Genomic DNA, 16906 nt, shown 5'->3' with positions numbered 1-16906 from the left:
GCTCCTATGTCTCATGGTCTAACAGGTGTGAGATTGTTGCTCCCTGTGGGGATAAGAGTAGGGTCTGCAGGTAAGATGAGCAACCAAACCATGGCACGTTGGTTCAGGGAGACACTCAGGAGAGGGGAGAGAAGAGAAATGTAGTTGTAATTGGGGATAGTATAGTCAGGGGAATAAACACTTTTCTCCATTGCAAGGATTGAGAGACCCAAGGACTGTATTGTCCAGGTTCAGGATGTCTCCTCTGATCTGTAGGGGAATTTGGAGTGTAAGAGGAAAGATCCAGTTGTGGGTACCCATGACATGGGTAGGGCTGAGGGAATTTGAGCCAGGGACCAAATTGAAAAGCAGAGCTGAAAAAGTAATAATCTCTGGATTATTACCTGAGCCATAAGCAAATAAGCAAAGGGTTAATGGGATCAGAGAATTAACCACATAGTTTATTAGTGTGGAAGAAATGTGCATGAGTTTGTGGGATGTTGGCATGTGTATTGGGGGAGCAAGGAGCTGTTCCAGTGGGACAGGCTCCACCTGAACTATGTAGTGACTAGGGTCCTGGCAAATCTCGTGACTGGGGTTGTGGTTAGGGCTTTAAACAAAAGAGTAAGGATGAAGTAAAAGGGAAGGGGAGTGTTACTGAGATCTCCACAATAAAGAACAAGCCAAGAAGTTTAGAAAGGGAAACAAATTTAACTTCAGGGCACAGAGAGATAAACTTGAGATGAGCGGTTGTGAACACAAGACTGAAAGTATTATATTTGAATGCACGTAATATAGAAAACAAGGTAGATGATCTTAGAGTGCAGGTAGAGATTGGCAGGTAGGACGTTGTGGGCGTCACTGTGTTATGATTGAAAGAAGATCACAGCTGTGAGCTTAACATCCAAGGATACACCTTGTACTGAAAGGACAGGTAGGTAAACAGAGGCGGTGGGGTGGCTCTGTCAGAAAGAGGTGACGAGGGTCGGAAGGTACAGAATCCTTGTGGGTAGAGTTAAGAAACTGCAAGGGTCAAAAGACCCTGTTAGGTGTTACATGCAGGACTCGAGCTATCACCAGGATGTGAGTTACAAATTACAATGGGAGATAGAAGAGGCATGTAAAAAGGGCAATGTTACAATAGTCATGGGTGATTTCAATATGGAGGTAGATGGGGGAAATCAGGTTGGTGCTGAATCCCAAGAGAGGGAATTTATGGAATGCCCTCCAGACGGCTTTTTAGAGCAGCTTGTGTTCGAGTCCATGAAGGAAAAGGCAATTCTGGATTGAGTGTCGTGTAATACCCCAGATTAGTTTAGGGAGCTTAAGGTAAAGAAACCCTTAGGAGTCAATAATCATAATATGATAGAATTCACCCTGCAGTTTGAGAGGGAGAAGTTAAAGTCTGGTGATTCAGTATTACGCTGTAGTAAAGGGAATTACAGAGGCATGAGAGAGGAGCTGGCCAAAGTTGATCGGAAAGGGACACTAGTAGAGCAGCAATGGCTGGAGTTACTGGGAGCAATTTGGAAGCTGCAGGATAGATACAGTGCCTATAAAAAGTATTCATCCCCTTGATAGTTTTCATGTTTTATCATTTTACAACATTGTATCACCGTGTATTTAATTTGGGCTTTTTTGACACTGACCGACAGAAAGACTCTTTCGTTCAAAGTGAAACCAGATCTCTACAAAGTGATCTAATTTAATTACAAATATAAGTTACAAAATAATTGAATGCATAAGTATTCAACACCCCCTCCCAGCACTTTAATATGACACACCAAATCATCATTGGTACAACCAATCGGTTCTAGAAGTCACATAATTTAATTAAATGGAGATCTGTTTTTGGAGACCTGTGTGCCCAAGGTGTTTCAATTGATTGTAGTAAAAATACTCCTGTTATCTGGAAGGTCCGACTGCTGGTGAGTCAGTATCCTGGCAAAAACTACACCATGAAGACAGAAGAACACCCCAAGCAGCTCTGCGAAAAGGTTATTGAAAAGCACGTCAGGAGATGGATACAAGAAAATTTCCAAGTCACTGAATATCTCTTGGAGGATAGTTAAGTCAATCATCAAGAAATGGAAAGAATATGGCACAGCTGTAAATCTGCCGAGGGCAGGCCGTCCTCAAAAACTGAGTGACTGGGCAAGAAGGGACTAGTGAGGGAGGCCACCAAGAGGCCTATGACAACTCTGAAGAAGTTACAAGTTTCAGTGGCTGAGATGGGAGAGACTGTTGCCCGGGTGCTTCACCTGTCGCAGCTTTATGGGAGAGTGGCAAAGAGAAAGCCACTGTTGAAAAAAAAAACTCGGCTAGAGTTTGGCAGAAGGCACTTGGGAGACTCTGAAGTCAGCTGAAAGAAAATTCTATGGTCTTATGAAACCAAAATTGAGCTTTTTGACCATCAGACTAAACACTATGTTTGGCATAAGCCCAACACCACACACCATCCCTACCGTGAAGCGATGGCTGCATCAGGCTGTGGGGATGCTTCACTGCAGCAGGCCCTGGAAGACTTATGAAGGTAGAGGGTGGTAAAATGAATGCAGGAAAATACAGGAAAATCCTGGAGGAAAACCTGATGCAGTCTGCAAGAGAACTGTGATTTGGGAGAAGATTTGTTTTCCAACAAGACAATGACCCCAAACATGAAGCCAAACCTACACAGGAATGGCTTAAAAACAACAAAGTCAATGTTCTGGAGTGGCCAAGTCAGATTCCAGACCTCAATCCAATTGAGAGTTTGTGGCTGGACACTTACAATCTACTAAATACTGACTTGAAGGGGGTGAATACTTATGCAATCAATTATTTTATGTTTTACATTTGTAACTAACTTTGATATAGATCTGCTTTCACTTTGACATGAAAGAGTCTTTTTCTAGTGATCAGTGTCAAAGAAAAAGCCAAATTAAATCCACTGTGATTCAATGTTGTATATCAATATAATATGAAAACTTCCGGGGTGGGGGGGGGGGGGGGGTGTGGGTGAATATTTTTTATAGGCACTGTACATCCCAAAGATGAGGAAGATTCTAAAGAGAGGATGAGGCAATCTTGGCTGACAGGGAATCAAAGACAGCACATGAGAGGACATTTAATATTGCAAACATTAGTGGGAAGGTGGAGGATTGGAAAGCTTTTAAAAACTTTTTTAAAAAACAGAAGGGAAAAGATGAAATATGAAGGTAAGCCAGCCAATAATATCAAGGAGAAAACCAAAAGATTTTTCAGATATATAAAGAACAAAAGAGAGACAGAAGTGGATAATGGACCACTGGAAAATGATGCTGGAGAGGTAGTAACAGGGGACAGAGAAATGGCAGACAAAGCTAATATGCATTTTGCATCTGTGAAAGACAGGAGCAGAAGTTCAATGTCGGGGGCAGAACCGCGTATATTAGCTATTACTAATATACCCAAGGGTTCTGAGAGGGGTAGCTGAGAGATCGTGGAGGCATTAGCAGTAATCTTTCAAGAACTGTCGAGTGGCTGTCTTTTGTGGGAGAACTGGGACCACTGTGTAAAATAGGAAATTGCCCATGGATTGTCACTTTGCACCACTGTGTAAAATAGTAGGTTGCCCATGGATTGCAGAGTTGAGGTGATTTTTTTGCCCTCTGAGGATTACAGTCTTTGGAATTCTCTTCCTCAAAGATGACATGTGCATATCTAATAGTTTTTTAAATGTGCCTCTACCACCACCTCTGGCAGTGCGTTCCACACACCCACCACTGACACCCTTCCTACACTTCCTTCCAAACACCTTAAAATGATGCCCTCTCACATTAGCCATTAGATAGGGAAATGGTGCTGGCTGTGCACTCTACCAATGCCTCTTAACACCTTCTACACAACCATACAGACATATCCATCCTCCCCATCAGTTGGATTTGTTAAGCAAAAGTCTTCTTTTCCAATATCATATTTATTTTCCTGTTGTCTTCATATTTATTCATTTCCGCTGCGCTAAGTTCTCTTTGGAGTTGAAGACTCAGACATATCCTGGCTGAGCGATTAACTTTGTCCCCTTTCTAAACATGATTGTAACATCTCCTGCCCTCGAGCACGTATTGCCTGTCACAGAACAGATCCAAGCCCTCTGTGTTTCCTGCTCTATGAACCTGTGGACGTGTGTGGCTCAATACTCATTTCCCATTTGTAATAGGGACAGTGAACCACACACCTGGTTGATATAAGTGACTTTCGATTGAACACAAACAGAAACCATCCAAAAGTTCAAAGAAAGGCTGTACCTTTGCATTTTTTCATGTTGCAATAATTCAGATTCGGATTTATTTATCACATTTACATCAAAACCTGCAGTGAAATGCTTTGTCTGCGCTAACAACCAACACAAGCTAGGGTTGTGCTGAAGGCAGCCCACAAAAGACGCCGAACGTTTTTAAACTACACCAACATGGCATGCCCATAATGCTCAGTAGAAAAACGCAGAATGCAATGGAGCAGAACACAGCAGGCAACGAAACGTCAACAGCAAATCAGGTCCCTTTCCTCCATCTCGTCCGCCCTCACGCCACTGATCATACCTTCGAAGCTGCTGCGTAGATTTACATGAGGGGTGTGCATTGCCTGTCCTGCAGGTGGGTTCATGAAGGGATTCCTTTGTGCAAAGCTCCTGTTGTGATTAAACTGTTGAAGTATTTCATACAATACATCTCCTGAAAAGAGAAAAGACACTGAGTCAAGTCAAGTTTTTGCCATTTAACTATATACATGTATGTAACGTAAATAACCACTTAAGTATATAGAGGTTATGGTGTGCTAGAATTTCTGTGCTTTTTTCCAACTTTATGAGTACAAATTGTACTTTATCTGCAACTTGTCAGAGGAAAGACAAAACTTGTTCTTGTAAACCTGCAAATGAAAGTCGAGCCAAGCATAGCATGCACGTTCTATCCTCCTAACTTACTTTCTGAACCAGGACTGCCCATTGATAGATCAACCCAGCCTGGCGGAGTAACACCAATGCCCAGGAATGGAAGAGTCTATGGAAATCCATCACTGGAAAAGTCCTCCCACCACCGAGCACATCTACAAGGACCGTTGTCTCAGGAAAGCAGCATTTATCATCAAGGACCCCAACATCCATGGTCTTCTCATTGCTGGCTTTGAGCAGGAGGTACAGGAGCCTCAGGTCCCACACCACCAAGTTCAGGAACAAGGCATCACCCTTCAACTATCAGGATCCTGAACTGGTGTGGATAACTTCTCTCACCCCAACACTGAACTGATTCCACAAACTACAGACTCACTTTCAAGGACTCTACAACTTATGTTCTCAGTATTATTTACTTACTATTATTTGTTTTTGTTTTTGTTTTTGTATTTGCATAGATTGTCTTCTTTTGCACATTTGTTGCTCGTCAGTTTTTGTTTTTGTGCTGTTTTTCATTGACTCTATTGAATTTCTTTGTTCTATTGTGAATGCCTGCAAAATAATGAATTTCTGGGTAGCACATGGTGACATATATGTATCTGATAATAAATTTACTCTGAGCGTTGACATTTAAACTCTAATGTGAAGGCTGACCCCAGTGAGCTCCCGGAGTGACAGAATGGACCCCCTTCCACTGATCCACTTCCAGGGATTTGGGTAGAGTGGAAGCAGATCTGCTTTTACCACCTCATGGTTAATTGTGGCAAAGAAGCCATCCTTTCTTCCTCCTCTGATGGTGGAGGGTAGAAGCCTTCCCTAAAACGTTCAATGTGTGTCTTCAGACTCCTGTAGCTCCTCCATGATGGTAGCAATGAGAAGAGGCTATGTCCTGGGTGATGGAGGCCCTTCATGATGGATGCCCACTCTTACCGAGGCGTGACCTCCTCCTGATGTCCACTGGTGAAAGCACTGCAATTGCCAGACTCAACTCCTCAGGCTACTGGTGTTGGGTGTTGAGGGCTCTTCTTACAGAAAGGCTGACGTTTGCTTCCCTCACGTGATGTGACACCGTAGCTGGGCCACAGCCCTGACTGAGGTTCACGTGCTGAGTTTTCCAAACTCCCCCCCCATGATCACATGACACTCTGGTTTCCACAGCAACAGCTATTGTGGGGGGACCGCCTCACAGGATCGAGAAAAGCTACAGAAAGTTGTAAACTCCGCCAGCTCCAACATGGGCGTCCTCAAAAGGCCATGTCTTAAAAAGGCAGCAGCTGTCATTAAGGACCCCTCTCCTCTCTGGTCAGTGGGTTAATTGCTCATTGTAAATGGTCCTGTCTGCCAAAGTTTCAGATGCCGCAGCTACACAAAGCCTGAAGGAAGCGGAGGTGCTGCTGTGCTTTCTTTGTAATGGCACTTACGTGCTGGACCCAGGGGACAACCACTCATATGATAACACCAAGGAATTTAAAGGAACTGGCCCTCTCCACCACCGATCCCCAATGACCACTGACTCATGGACCTCTGGTGTCTTCCTCTGGATCATGTGCAACTGCAAGGGTTTACATTACATGGTGCTCATTGTCAAAGGGCCTGTACTGAGCTGTCCTGGCCTACACTCAGCGGCCATTTCATTCAGTACACCTGTACACCTGCTCATTAATGCACATATCTAGTCAGCCAATCAGGCGGCAGCAACTCAATGCCTAAAAGCATACAGACATAGTCAAGAGGTTCAGTTGCTGTTCAGACCAAACATCAGAATGGGGAAGAAATGGAATCTAAGTGATTTTAACCATGGAATGATTGTTGGTGCCAGATGGGGTGGTTTGAGTATCTCAGAAAGTGATGATTTCCTGGGGTTTCACACACAACAGAGCTAGAATTTACAAAGAATGGTGCAAAAAACATCCAGTGAGCAGCAGTTCTGAGGGTGAAAACGTCTTTGTTAATGAAAGCTGTCAGAGAAGAATGGCCAGACTGGTTCAAGCTAGCAGGAAGGCAACAGTAACTCAGATAACCACACGTTAGGACAGTGGTGTGCAGAAGAGCATCTCTGAATGCACAACTTGCCGGACCTTGAAATTGACAGGCTACAGCTGCAAAAGACCACGAACACACATTCAGTGGCTATTTTATTAGGCGCAGCAGGTCACTAATAAAGTGGCCACAGTGTGTGCATTCCCTGTACTTAACTCCCTCCCCCACCCCAACTAAATTCTACCGCTGAGGAAGATTCCACACAGGAGGAATGGAGAAGGGGTAGTTAACAAACCTACCTGAATGGAGAAGGGGTAGTTAACAAACCTACCTGAATGGAGAAGGGGTAGTTAACAAACCTACCTGAATGGAGAAGGGGTAGTTAACAAACCTACCTGCACACCTTTGTGATGCGGGAGGCAGCTGGAGCACTCTGGGTAATGCAGAAGTCACGCAGGGTAATTTGTAGTTCTGCTTTTCTGCGTCCACACTTATTGCTGTTGTCCCACGGACTGGTTACCCCCACACTCCTGGGAAATCCTGGGTGTGCACTGCAGTGCCATCCCCACACTTACAGGACACATCAAAGGTTTGTGTCATAACTATCCCACTATTCCTACCTGCGCCGGGAGAGCGGTATCGGAAGTCGTCCTTGGTCAGCAGGCAAAGTGCCTTTCCGTTCATTTCGAACTTGCTGTCTTCGATGGAATGCAGCGAATACTCTCTCTCCGCCCACTTCAGCCAGTGTGCCACGTCAGCTTTACTCCAGAGGGATGGTGGCATTTCTGTGGTAGAGCAACAGCACAGTCAACGTTAGAGTTTGCAGCGGCCAGCTCACTGCCAAAGGGTGGCGTCCAGGCAGAGGAGTAATCAGAGACACAAAGACTCCAAATCAATCCCTCACTCCCCTCCATCTAACGGGACACAGCGTGTAACCTTTACTTTCTCAATAATTACTTCTCTTTGTGGACTGGTCTCCTCACACATGTTTAGGCTGTAAGACACAGGAAGAGAATTAGGCCATTTGCCCCATCGAATCTGCTCTGCCATTTAATCCTGGCTGGTTTATTTTCTCTCCCGACCCCCATTCTCCTGCCTTCTCCCCATATCCTTTGACACACTTATGAATCACGAACCAGTCCTGATGAAGCATCTCGGCCTGAAACGTTGACTCTTTATTCCCACCCATAGATGCTGCCTACCTTGCTGAGGTCCTCTAGCATTTCGTATGTGTTAACCGAGAACCAATCAACCTCTGCTTTAAATATACCCAGTCATCTGTGGCACCAAATTCCACAGATTCACCACCCTCGGGGAACCTATCTCGGCCTTCCAATATTCGATAGGTTCAAAGAGATTCCCCCTCATTCTTCTAAACTCCAGTGAGTACAGGCCCAGAGCCATCAAATGCTCCTCATATGTTAACCCTTTCAGTCCCAGGATAATTCTCCTGAACCTCCATAGGACCCTCTCCTATGCCAGCACAGTAAGGGGCCCAAAAACTGGTTTAAGCTGGTTCCAGCTGACCTCCTTGGTCTATATGGCACATTCCACAAGGACATTCTGACAGGCAGGTGCCGTGAGAAGGGGCTGTTTGCACCCATACGTCAGTGGTCCTGCTCAGCTGTGTTCTCACGACAGGTTTTCACCTCGAAACTGTATAACTGTAGCGACCCACATGCTCACATTCAGGCGTGAAAAGCATGGATAGGAACACATACACCTGCTTGTTAATGCAAATATCTAATCAGCCATTCATGTAGCAGAACTCAATGCAGAAAAGCATGCAGGCATGGTCAAGGTGGTCAGTTGTTGTTCAGACCAAACATCAGAATAAGGAAAAAATGTGATTGAGGTTACTTTGACCATGTACAGTGACCACTTTATTAGGTATAGATGGGTAGAGCCATATAGTACAAAGAACTTCTATAGATGTGCAGTGGAGACAATATTGACTGGCTGCATCACAGCCTGGTATGAAAGCACCAATGCCTTCGAACAGAAAATCCTACAAAAAGTAGTGGATAGGGCCCAGTTCATCATGGGTAAAGCCCTCCCCTCCACTGAGCACATCTACACAGAACATTGTCGCAGGAAAGCAGCGCCCATCATCAGGGACCCCCACCACCCAGGCCATGCTGTGACCATCAACAAGGTGGCACAGGAGCCTCAGGGCCCGCACCACCAGGTTCAGGAACAGTTATCACCCCTCAGCCATCTAGTTCTTGAAGCAAAGGGGAAAACTTCACTCAGCTTCACTTGCCCCATCTTTGAATTGTTCCCACAACCAATGGGCTCACTTTCAAGGACTCTCCATTCCATGTTTTTGATATTTTTTGCTTTTTTTTATTATTATTACTTTCTTTCTATATCTGCAGTTTGCTGCCTTTTGCACACCGGTTGTCCACCCTGTTGGTGCTGCCTTTCATTGATTCTATTATGGTTATTGGATTCATAGAGTCCGCCCACAAGAAAATGACTGTCAGGGATGTATATATATAATAAATTTACTTTTAACTTTGAAGTTAAGGAGCCAAGGGAGGATTGTGGTGGTTTGTGTATCTCAAACTGCTGATCTCCAGGGATTTTCATGCACCACAGTCTCCAGAGATTACAGAGAATGATACGAAAAACAAAAAGAAGACATCCAGTGAGCAGCAGGGCTGTGGTTGAAAACACCTTGTAATGAGCCAGATCGGAGGAGAATGGCCAGACTGGTTCAAGCTGGCAGAAAGGCGACAGTAACTCAAATGTTGTGACGTGTTACCACAGCGGTGTGCAGACGGGCATCTCTGAACACACAACACACGAAGTGGATGGGCTACAACAGCAGAAGACCATGAATGTACACCCAGTGAGCACCTTATTAGGTACAGGAGGTCATTAATAAAGTGGCCACTGAGTATATATTGACAACAATCACTCCACGACCAACAGTTAACTCACAAACAAGTGTAAATCGCACAGGGAAACACCAGTATCTCTGCAGTCAGTGCTGATCACCCTCTGAGTATCTGTTCACCATTTATGTAACAGGAACTTGGCAAGTGCTTCAGCCGGCCCAGTGCAGAGCGCAGAAGGTAGGTGGAGGCAATCTGCCTCTCACAGGCAAGTGATCTCGGAGCTGGGCGTGTTGGCTGCAAATCTGGGATGAGCTCCATGTTACAGCTCACACAGAGGCCAAAGGTGTAGTCTGATCACACTGGGACTCCATTGCATTCTGTTCAATTCTGTCAGTCTACTCCAAAGTGCGCGCTCAAAGTCCCCAGTCACTTAAGTGGGGATTCCCAGCACAAAGAGGCAGTAAATTTATGCATAATCAGACCTGCATGTTTAGATTACTCATTAGATTTTTTTTTCTTTCTTTTGCAGATTGAGGGAGCGAGGGCTTTTCTCTTTGGATGAGAGGATGATTTGATAAAGGTGTACAAGAGGCATAGATCGAGTGGACAGCCAGAGACTTTTACCCAGGCAGGAAATGGCTAATACGATGGGGCGTAATGCTAAGGTGATTGGAGGAAAGTATAGGGGGGATGTCAGAGGTAAGTTTTTTTACACAGAGAGCGGTGGGTGTGTGGAATGCCCTGCCAGGGGTGGTGATAGAGGCAGATACATCAGGGAAATTTCAGAAACTCTTAGATAGGTACATGGATGATAGAAAAATGGAGGGTTATGTAGGAGGGAAGAGTTAGATTGATCTTGAAGTAGGCTAAAAGGTTGACACAATATTGCTAGCCAGACTACTACGATGTTACGTTGTATATTCTGAGTTTTGTTTTATTAACTAATGTAGTTGAAGTTGTTTTTTGAATGTCTCTTTATATTAGATGAACTCTTTTTATAAACCTATGTACCTGTGACACAATTTTTAAGGCATTATGGACTCTTATTTCCAGATTCCTCTGTTCTATCACACTCCTCAGTGAGGTCCTGGGTGGCAACCCAAAATACTGATAAACACGGGAGATTCTGCAAACGCTGGAAGTCCAGAGCAAACTGGTCCAGAAAGTCAGCAGAACATGGAGGGGAATAAATAGTTGATGTTTCTGGCCAAGGGCTGTCATCAGGCTCACGAAGGGTCCCGATGAAGGGTCAAGGCCTGAAACATTGACGGTTTATTCATTTCCTGGATGCTGCCTGACATGACCAGCTGAGTTCCTCCAACATTTTGTGTGCGTTGCCCAAGATGATGGTGATGGTTGGATTTAGTACCATTACCCTGCAAGCAAGGCAAATGAGTGACGAGTCCTGAAGAAGCGGCTTGAGCTGAAACGTTGGCGGCTTCTTTCCTTCCGCATGTGCTGCCCGATCCGATGAGTTCCTCCGGTGCTTTGTGATTCCAGCATCTGAAAGTCTCCCTGGAGTCTCCATGAACAGCTCATTCCTTGTAAGACAATTGATTGCAGAGACAGGGAATAAACGCTGGTAAAGCAGGGCAGAGCAAGAGGCAAGAACCCTGTACAAACGGAGAAGATCCAGACTGGTGGATGGTCAGAACATCTCGGACATGACCACTGAGACAATGTATTGCATGTGAACTAGAAGAGTTCAAATAGAACTCCTGTGTTGTGTTGAAACAGGACTGATGTTGGTCACGGTCAGTCAGACAGCACTGGGGTCGGTCACGGTCAGTCACACGGGACTGGGGTCGGTCAGGGTCAGTCAGACGGCACTGGGGTCGGTCAGGGTCAGTCAGACGGCACTGGGGTCCGTCACGGTTAGTCAGGCAGGACTGGGGTCGGTCAGGGTTAGTCAGGCAGGACTGGGGTCGTTCAGGGTTAGTCAGACAGCACTGGGGTCGGTCACGGTTAGTCAGACAGCACTGGGGTTACAGCAGCGACTGGAGTCAGAAATCAGCTGACTTCCCAGCCGCTGTGACCCATGCTCAACTCACTCAGCTCTTCTGTACACACAGCACAGATACATGTGGCATAGATTGCAACACATATGAGCTGTGCATGCCCTCAGTGTGAATCTGAGCAATTGGCAACCAGCGAGGAACCTCGGAAATGCAGAAAAACCGGTCAAACAATCAATAACCACAGAATTAAGGCATTGTTACTGAGAAGATTCAGATTTCAATTTATTTTTTAATGTACAGGTGGTGAACAGGAGCTTTCAGAGGCAATGAGGATTCAACTGTACCTCCCACAAGAACAGCTTACACTCCATGGCCACTTTATTAGGTACACCTAATTAATGCAAATATCTAATCAGCCAATCATGTGGCAGGAAGTCAATGCATAAAAGCATGCAGACATGGTCAAGAGGTTCAGTTGTTGTTTAGACCAAACATCAGTATGGGGAAGAAATGTGATCTAAGTGACTTTGACCATGAATAATTTCTGGTGCCAGATGGGGTGGTTTGAGTATCTTGGAAACTGCTAATCCCCTGGGACTGTGTTGCACAACAGTCTCTAGAGTTTACAGAGAATGGTGCGAGAAACAAAAACCATCCAGTGAGCAGCAGTTCTGCGAATGAAAACACCTTGTTAGTGAGAGAGGTCAGAGGAGAATGGCCAGACAGGTTCAAGCTGACAGGAAGGCAACAGTAGCACAAGTAGCCACGTCTTACAACAGTGGTGTGCAGAAGAGCATCTCTGAACACACAACTCACGAGCCGTTCGAAGTGGATGGGCTACAGCAGCAGAAGACCACGGACATACACTCAGCGGCCACTCAAGAGGAAACTGAAAAGGAGGCCCTTGAGTGTACATTGAAACTAAAGTGAAATAGGTTGTTTACGTCCACACACAACACAACACAGGGACAGCCCGCGAGTGCCACCACACACTCTGCTGACAACACAGCATACCCACGATGCTCGGCAGAACTGCACACAACACAACAAGCCGGTACAATAACAAGGGTTGCGAATTAAAGCCATCGAACTCAGTCTGAGCCAAGTCAATCCCAGCAACACCATGCCACCAAAGCCTGCCCCAGCCTCCAGGCACACAGCACAGGATCACGAACACTTACTGGATGGAGATGCTTTCTCCTGGTGTCTTCCTCTCAGGCAGGTCCCTCAGGGCTGATGGGGCCAACGAGAGTACAGCTCATTTTGTTACAGAGGGCCCAATCCGAGTGATAATGGTCCTCTGGTTTCTGATCTCTCAATCTGGATACATCACATCTGCATTCACATTCCTTGTCTTAGGGATTGTCCTAGTTAATCTCTTATCCATATCCTTCGCATCCCTCCCTAACACTAGTCTTTTTCTCACTTCTCCAGCTGTGACAAAGGGCCTTCTGCCGGTCCTGGCTGACCTGCTGAGTGTTTCACAGCGTTCCCAGGTCCCACCCAGAACTGAGCTTGGCACTGTGGCTGTGACTGCATGGTAGTTCAGCACAACTCCCTCCCTTCCTGAAACTGCCCTGCCGAGCGAGCGTGCCGTGAGGTGTGTGAAATTTAATGTACAGGAACATGAAGTGAGCAGCACAGACACAGAAAGGTGATATGACCAATTAGAAAGTTTCAGAGACTGGAGACATGGGAGCAGAATTAGACCACTCGGCCCACCGAGTCCATTTCACCATTCCATCATGGCTGATTTATTATTCCTCTCAATCCCATTCTCCTCCCTTCTCCCTGTAAACTTTGACGCCATGACTAATCAAGAACCTACTAGCCCACACTTTAAATATAGTTTACCCCACTCCCCGTGCCACTGAGGTTGAGGGCCTGCTCCGGGCTTCGGGTCTATGGACTCACTTCCGTTCCGAATGCAGTTTCTTCTTTTCATTGTTTGCATGATTTGTGCTTCTTTTTTCTCTCTCTGCGCTTTGGGTGTTTGTTGGTCTCTTGTTAAAGGGCTCTTTCAGGTTTCTCGTTTTGTAGCTGCCTGTAAGGAGGCGAATCTGAAGGTTGTATAAAGTATGCATGCTTTGATAATAAATGTACTTTGCACTTTGAAAGGAGATCCACAAAGGAGAAAGGACACTTAGAACATAGGAAGTAGAATGTTACAGTACAGCACAGGCCATTCAGCCCACGATTTTGTTCCTGCCTTTTAATCCACTCTAAGATAAATCTAACCCTTCCATCCTAGACAGCTCTCCACTTTTCTGTCATCCATATGCCTCTCTGAGAGTTTCTCAAATATCCTTAATGTGTCTGCCTCTGCCACCAATCCATGCACCCACCACTCTCTGTGTGAAAAACTAACCTCTGATAACATCCCCTTAACTTTCATCCGATCACTTTAAAACTGTGTTCCTCCCCCCACCTCCTTTATTAGCCATTTCCACCCTGGGTAAAGTCTCTAGCTGTCTGCTCTATGCCTCTCACCATCTTGAACAACTTGTGCACAAGTATCTGAGGTTGGGACAATGAGCCCTCAATGACCCTTGTAGCTCATAAAGTGATCACCAGAGTGGAACCTGGCGAGCTCCTCTGCTGCTCTGGCCCGTCCACTTCAAGGTTCAATGTGTTGTGCAGTCAGAGATGCTGTTCTACTCACCACTGCTGTAACATGTGGTTACTTGAGTTACTGTCGCCTTCCTGTCAGCCTGAACCAGCCTGCCCATTCTCCTCTGACCCCTCTCATTAACAAGGCATTTTCACCCACTGAGCTGCCGCTTACTGCATGCTTTTTTTTTTGGTTTTTGCACCACTCTCTGTAAACTCTAGAGACAGCTGTGTGTGAAAATCCCAGGAGATCAGCAGTTTCTGAGATACTCAAACCACCACATCTGGCACCAACAGTCAAAGTCACTTTAATCACATTTCTTCCCCATTCTGATGTTTAGTCTGAGCAACAACAACTGAACCTCTAGACCATGTCTGCATGCTTTTCTGCATCGCGTTGCCGCCACATGATTGGCTGATTAGATATTTGCATTAATGGGCAGGGGTAGCTGATAAAGTGCACAGACTGAAACACAGTGCATAGAAATGGCTGTTTAAATAGATGCATAAGGCACAAATCTAACAAGGTTATGTTGAATCTTTCATAAATGTTGTTTCATCACCAAACTGTCATCATGTCAGTAACTGTTTCCTTAATTATGTCCCATGATAACACATGACTCATCTCATCCCTGGAAGTGGGAGGCAAGGCACAATCATGTGCTAGGGTTAAAAAGTTCTGAGAGAGAAGTTCTTCCAAATGTGTCAGAAATTCTTCTCCTTTCCTTTAACACTGACACCACCATATCATCTTCAGGGAAAGGAAACTCGATTTCACAACTCAATTCTCTGCACTCCTTTCCTGTTACCTTCCATTACAGAAGCCTATCTCGCACACATTATCTTTCTCAAATACCTACCACCTGGAAGTAGTCAGAGCCCACTGATATCACGTGACCAGCCAGGGCTCTGTGGTCAGCATACACACGTTGCCACCACCAATCCACCAGCTTCATTTGCTACACAGAATGCACGGTGAAAGTCACACCACACTCAGAGTATCGTGAGCAGTTTTGGGCCCATATCTAGGAAAAGATGTGCTGACATTGGAGATGTCATAAGGGGGTGTTGGGAATGGACCCAAATGCAGGACACAGACACTGGAGTACTAGGAACATGACGGGACAGGTCGCAGACAGGGCTGGGGAAGCAGGACCGGGACAAGGGACTGGGAACAAGGAGCCTGGGGTGGACTCCGAGCTCGAGACTGGACATGGACCCAGAGCCTGGGCCTTGAGTCAGGCTCAGACCCCCAAACCAGGTGAAGACGTGACAAGACCTGGGTTCTAGGAGTTGGAGACTTGGGTTCCTGAAGTTCCTGGAGGTAGCCTCCTGGGGAGGACACAGGACCCCTGGGCAGGACCCAACAGAGGCAAGGAACAGGGAGGGACACAACCAACTGCAGGGTAACTGCAATCGGCCTGGCTTACCTGACAGAGGCAAGGGACAGAACCAACCACAGGGTAACCGCAAACAGCCTAGCTTACCCTACAGAGGCGAGGGACAGGGAGGGAGCTTGGTCTGGGGTGGCTCCAAGAATCAAGGCGGCCAGTAACCTCAGCAGGCTACAGAACAGCCTGTTCGGTAGGTTACTCCAAACAGGGACTGACAAGACAACCCCCCCCCAACCACACTCATTCCCAGAGCCACTTGTATTCCCAGCCAACAAGATGAGCATCAGGTGCAAATGCTTGAGCCCAACTGAAACAAGGGACAGTCGGAGGACCCGGAGTCCAGAGTCCGCGGACCGGAACGTGAACCGGAATGCAGACTTCGGACCGGACCATGACAGGAGAGGGTCCAGAGGAGGTTCACAGGAATGATCTTGGGAATGAAAGGATCAACATACAAGGATGATTTGTTGGTTTTGGGCCTGTACTAGCTGAGTTTAGCAGAATGGTGGGGGTGGGGTGGGGAGTGAATCTCATGAAGACCTATTGAATATTGAAAGGCCTAGATAGAGTGGATGTGGAGAGGATGTTTGTTCTATTGCGGGAGTTCAGGACTAGAGAGCACAGGCTCAAGTAGAAGGATGTCCCTTTAGAACGGAGATGAGGAGGAATTTCTTTAGCCCGAGGTGGTGGATCTGTGGAATTCATTGCTACAGACGGCTGTGGAGACTAAGTTATTGGTTGTATTTAAAGTGAAGGTTCATAGGTTCTCACTTAGCCAGAGCGTCAAAGGTTACTGAAAGAAGGCAGGAGAATGGGGTCGAAAAGGGTTAATAAATCAGCCGTGATGGAATGTTGGAGCAGATTTGATGGGCCGAATGGCCCAATTCTGCTCCAACTGTATCTCTGTGGTCTCACGTCCTCACTGTTCCTCTTCTGCACTATTTGTTTATCTTTTATTGTAACTTACGGTCATTTGTCGTGGGCCTGCAACCAACATATTTCATCGCAGTGACAGCGAGCCTGATTCTGATCTCCCCTCTCAGATCGCTCACTCAGGATCGCCGGCTGAGTAGAAAGGGCAGTGACTCATGGCAGCTTGGAGCATTGAGATTACTCACATTAGCTGCTTTGATTGGCAAGAAGTGAGGCAGTGACAAGTGGAGCGGCCTTTGTCGGAGTGGTCAAATTTAGAGTGGAGATGTTCTAGCCTTTAGCTATTTGAAGCCTCAGTGA

General features: G+C 46.1%; 1 protein-coding gene across 2 annotated transcripts in view; it reads right to left on the bottom strand.

Moving 5' to 3' along the window:
- LOC140731970 (transcription factor ETV7-like) overlaps window positions 1-16906 on the bottom strand; it is a 92566-nt gene that overhangs the window by 52729 nt on the left and 22931 nt on the right. For both annotated transcript variants that reach the window (XM_073054008.1, XM_073054009.1), the window contains 2 exons: window positions 7489-7653; window positions 4539-4670 (listed from right to left, as the gene is read on the bottom strand). In XM_073054008.1, coding sequence (XP_072910109.1) covers window positions 4539-4670; window positions 7489-7653 — 297 coding nt within the window. The remainder of the gene's footprint in view (window positions 1-4538; window positions 4671-7488; window positions 7654-16906) is intronic.

Source organism: Hemitrygon akajei, chromosome 8 (assembly GCF_048418815.1).
Source record: "Hemitrygon akajei chromosome 8, sHemAka1.3, whole genome shotgun sequence".
Lineage (NCBI taxonomy): Eukaryota > Metazoa > Chordata > Chondrichthyes > Myliobatiformes > Dasyatidae > Hemitrygon > Hemitrygon akajei.
The sequence above is the reverse complement of the archived record's forward strand: the minus strand, read 5'-3'. Positions and strand labels throughout refer to the sequence as shown.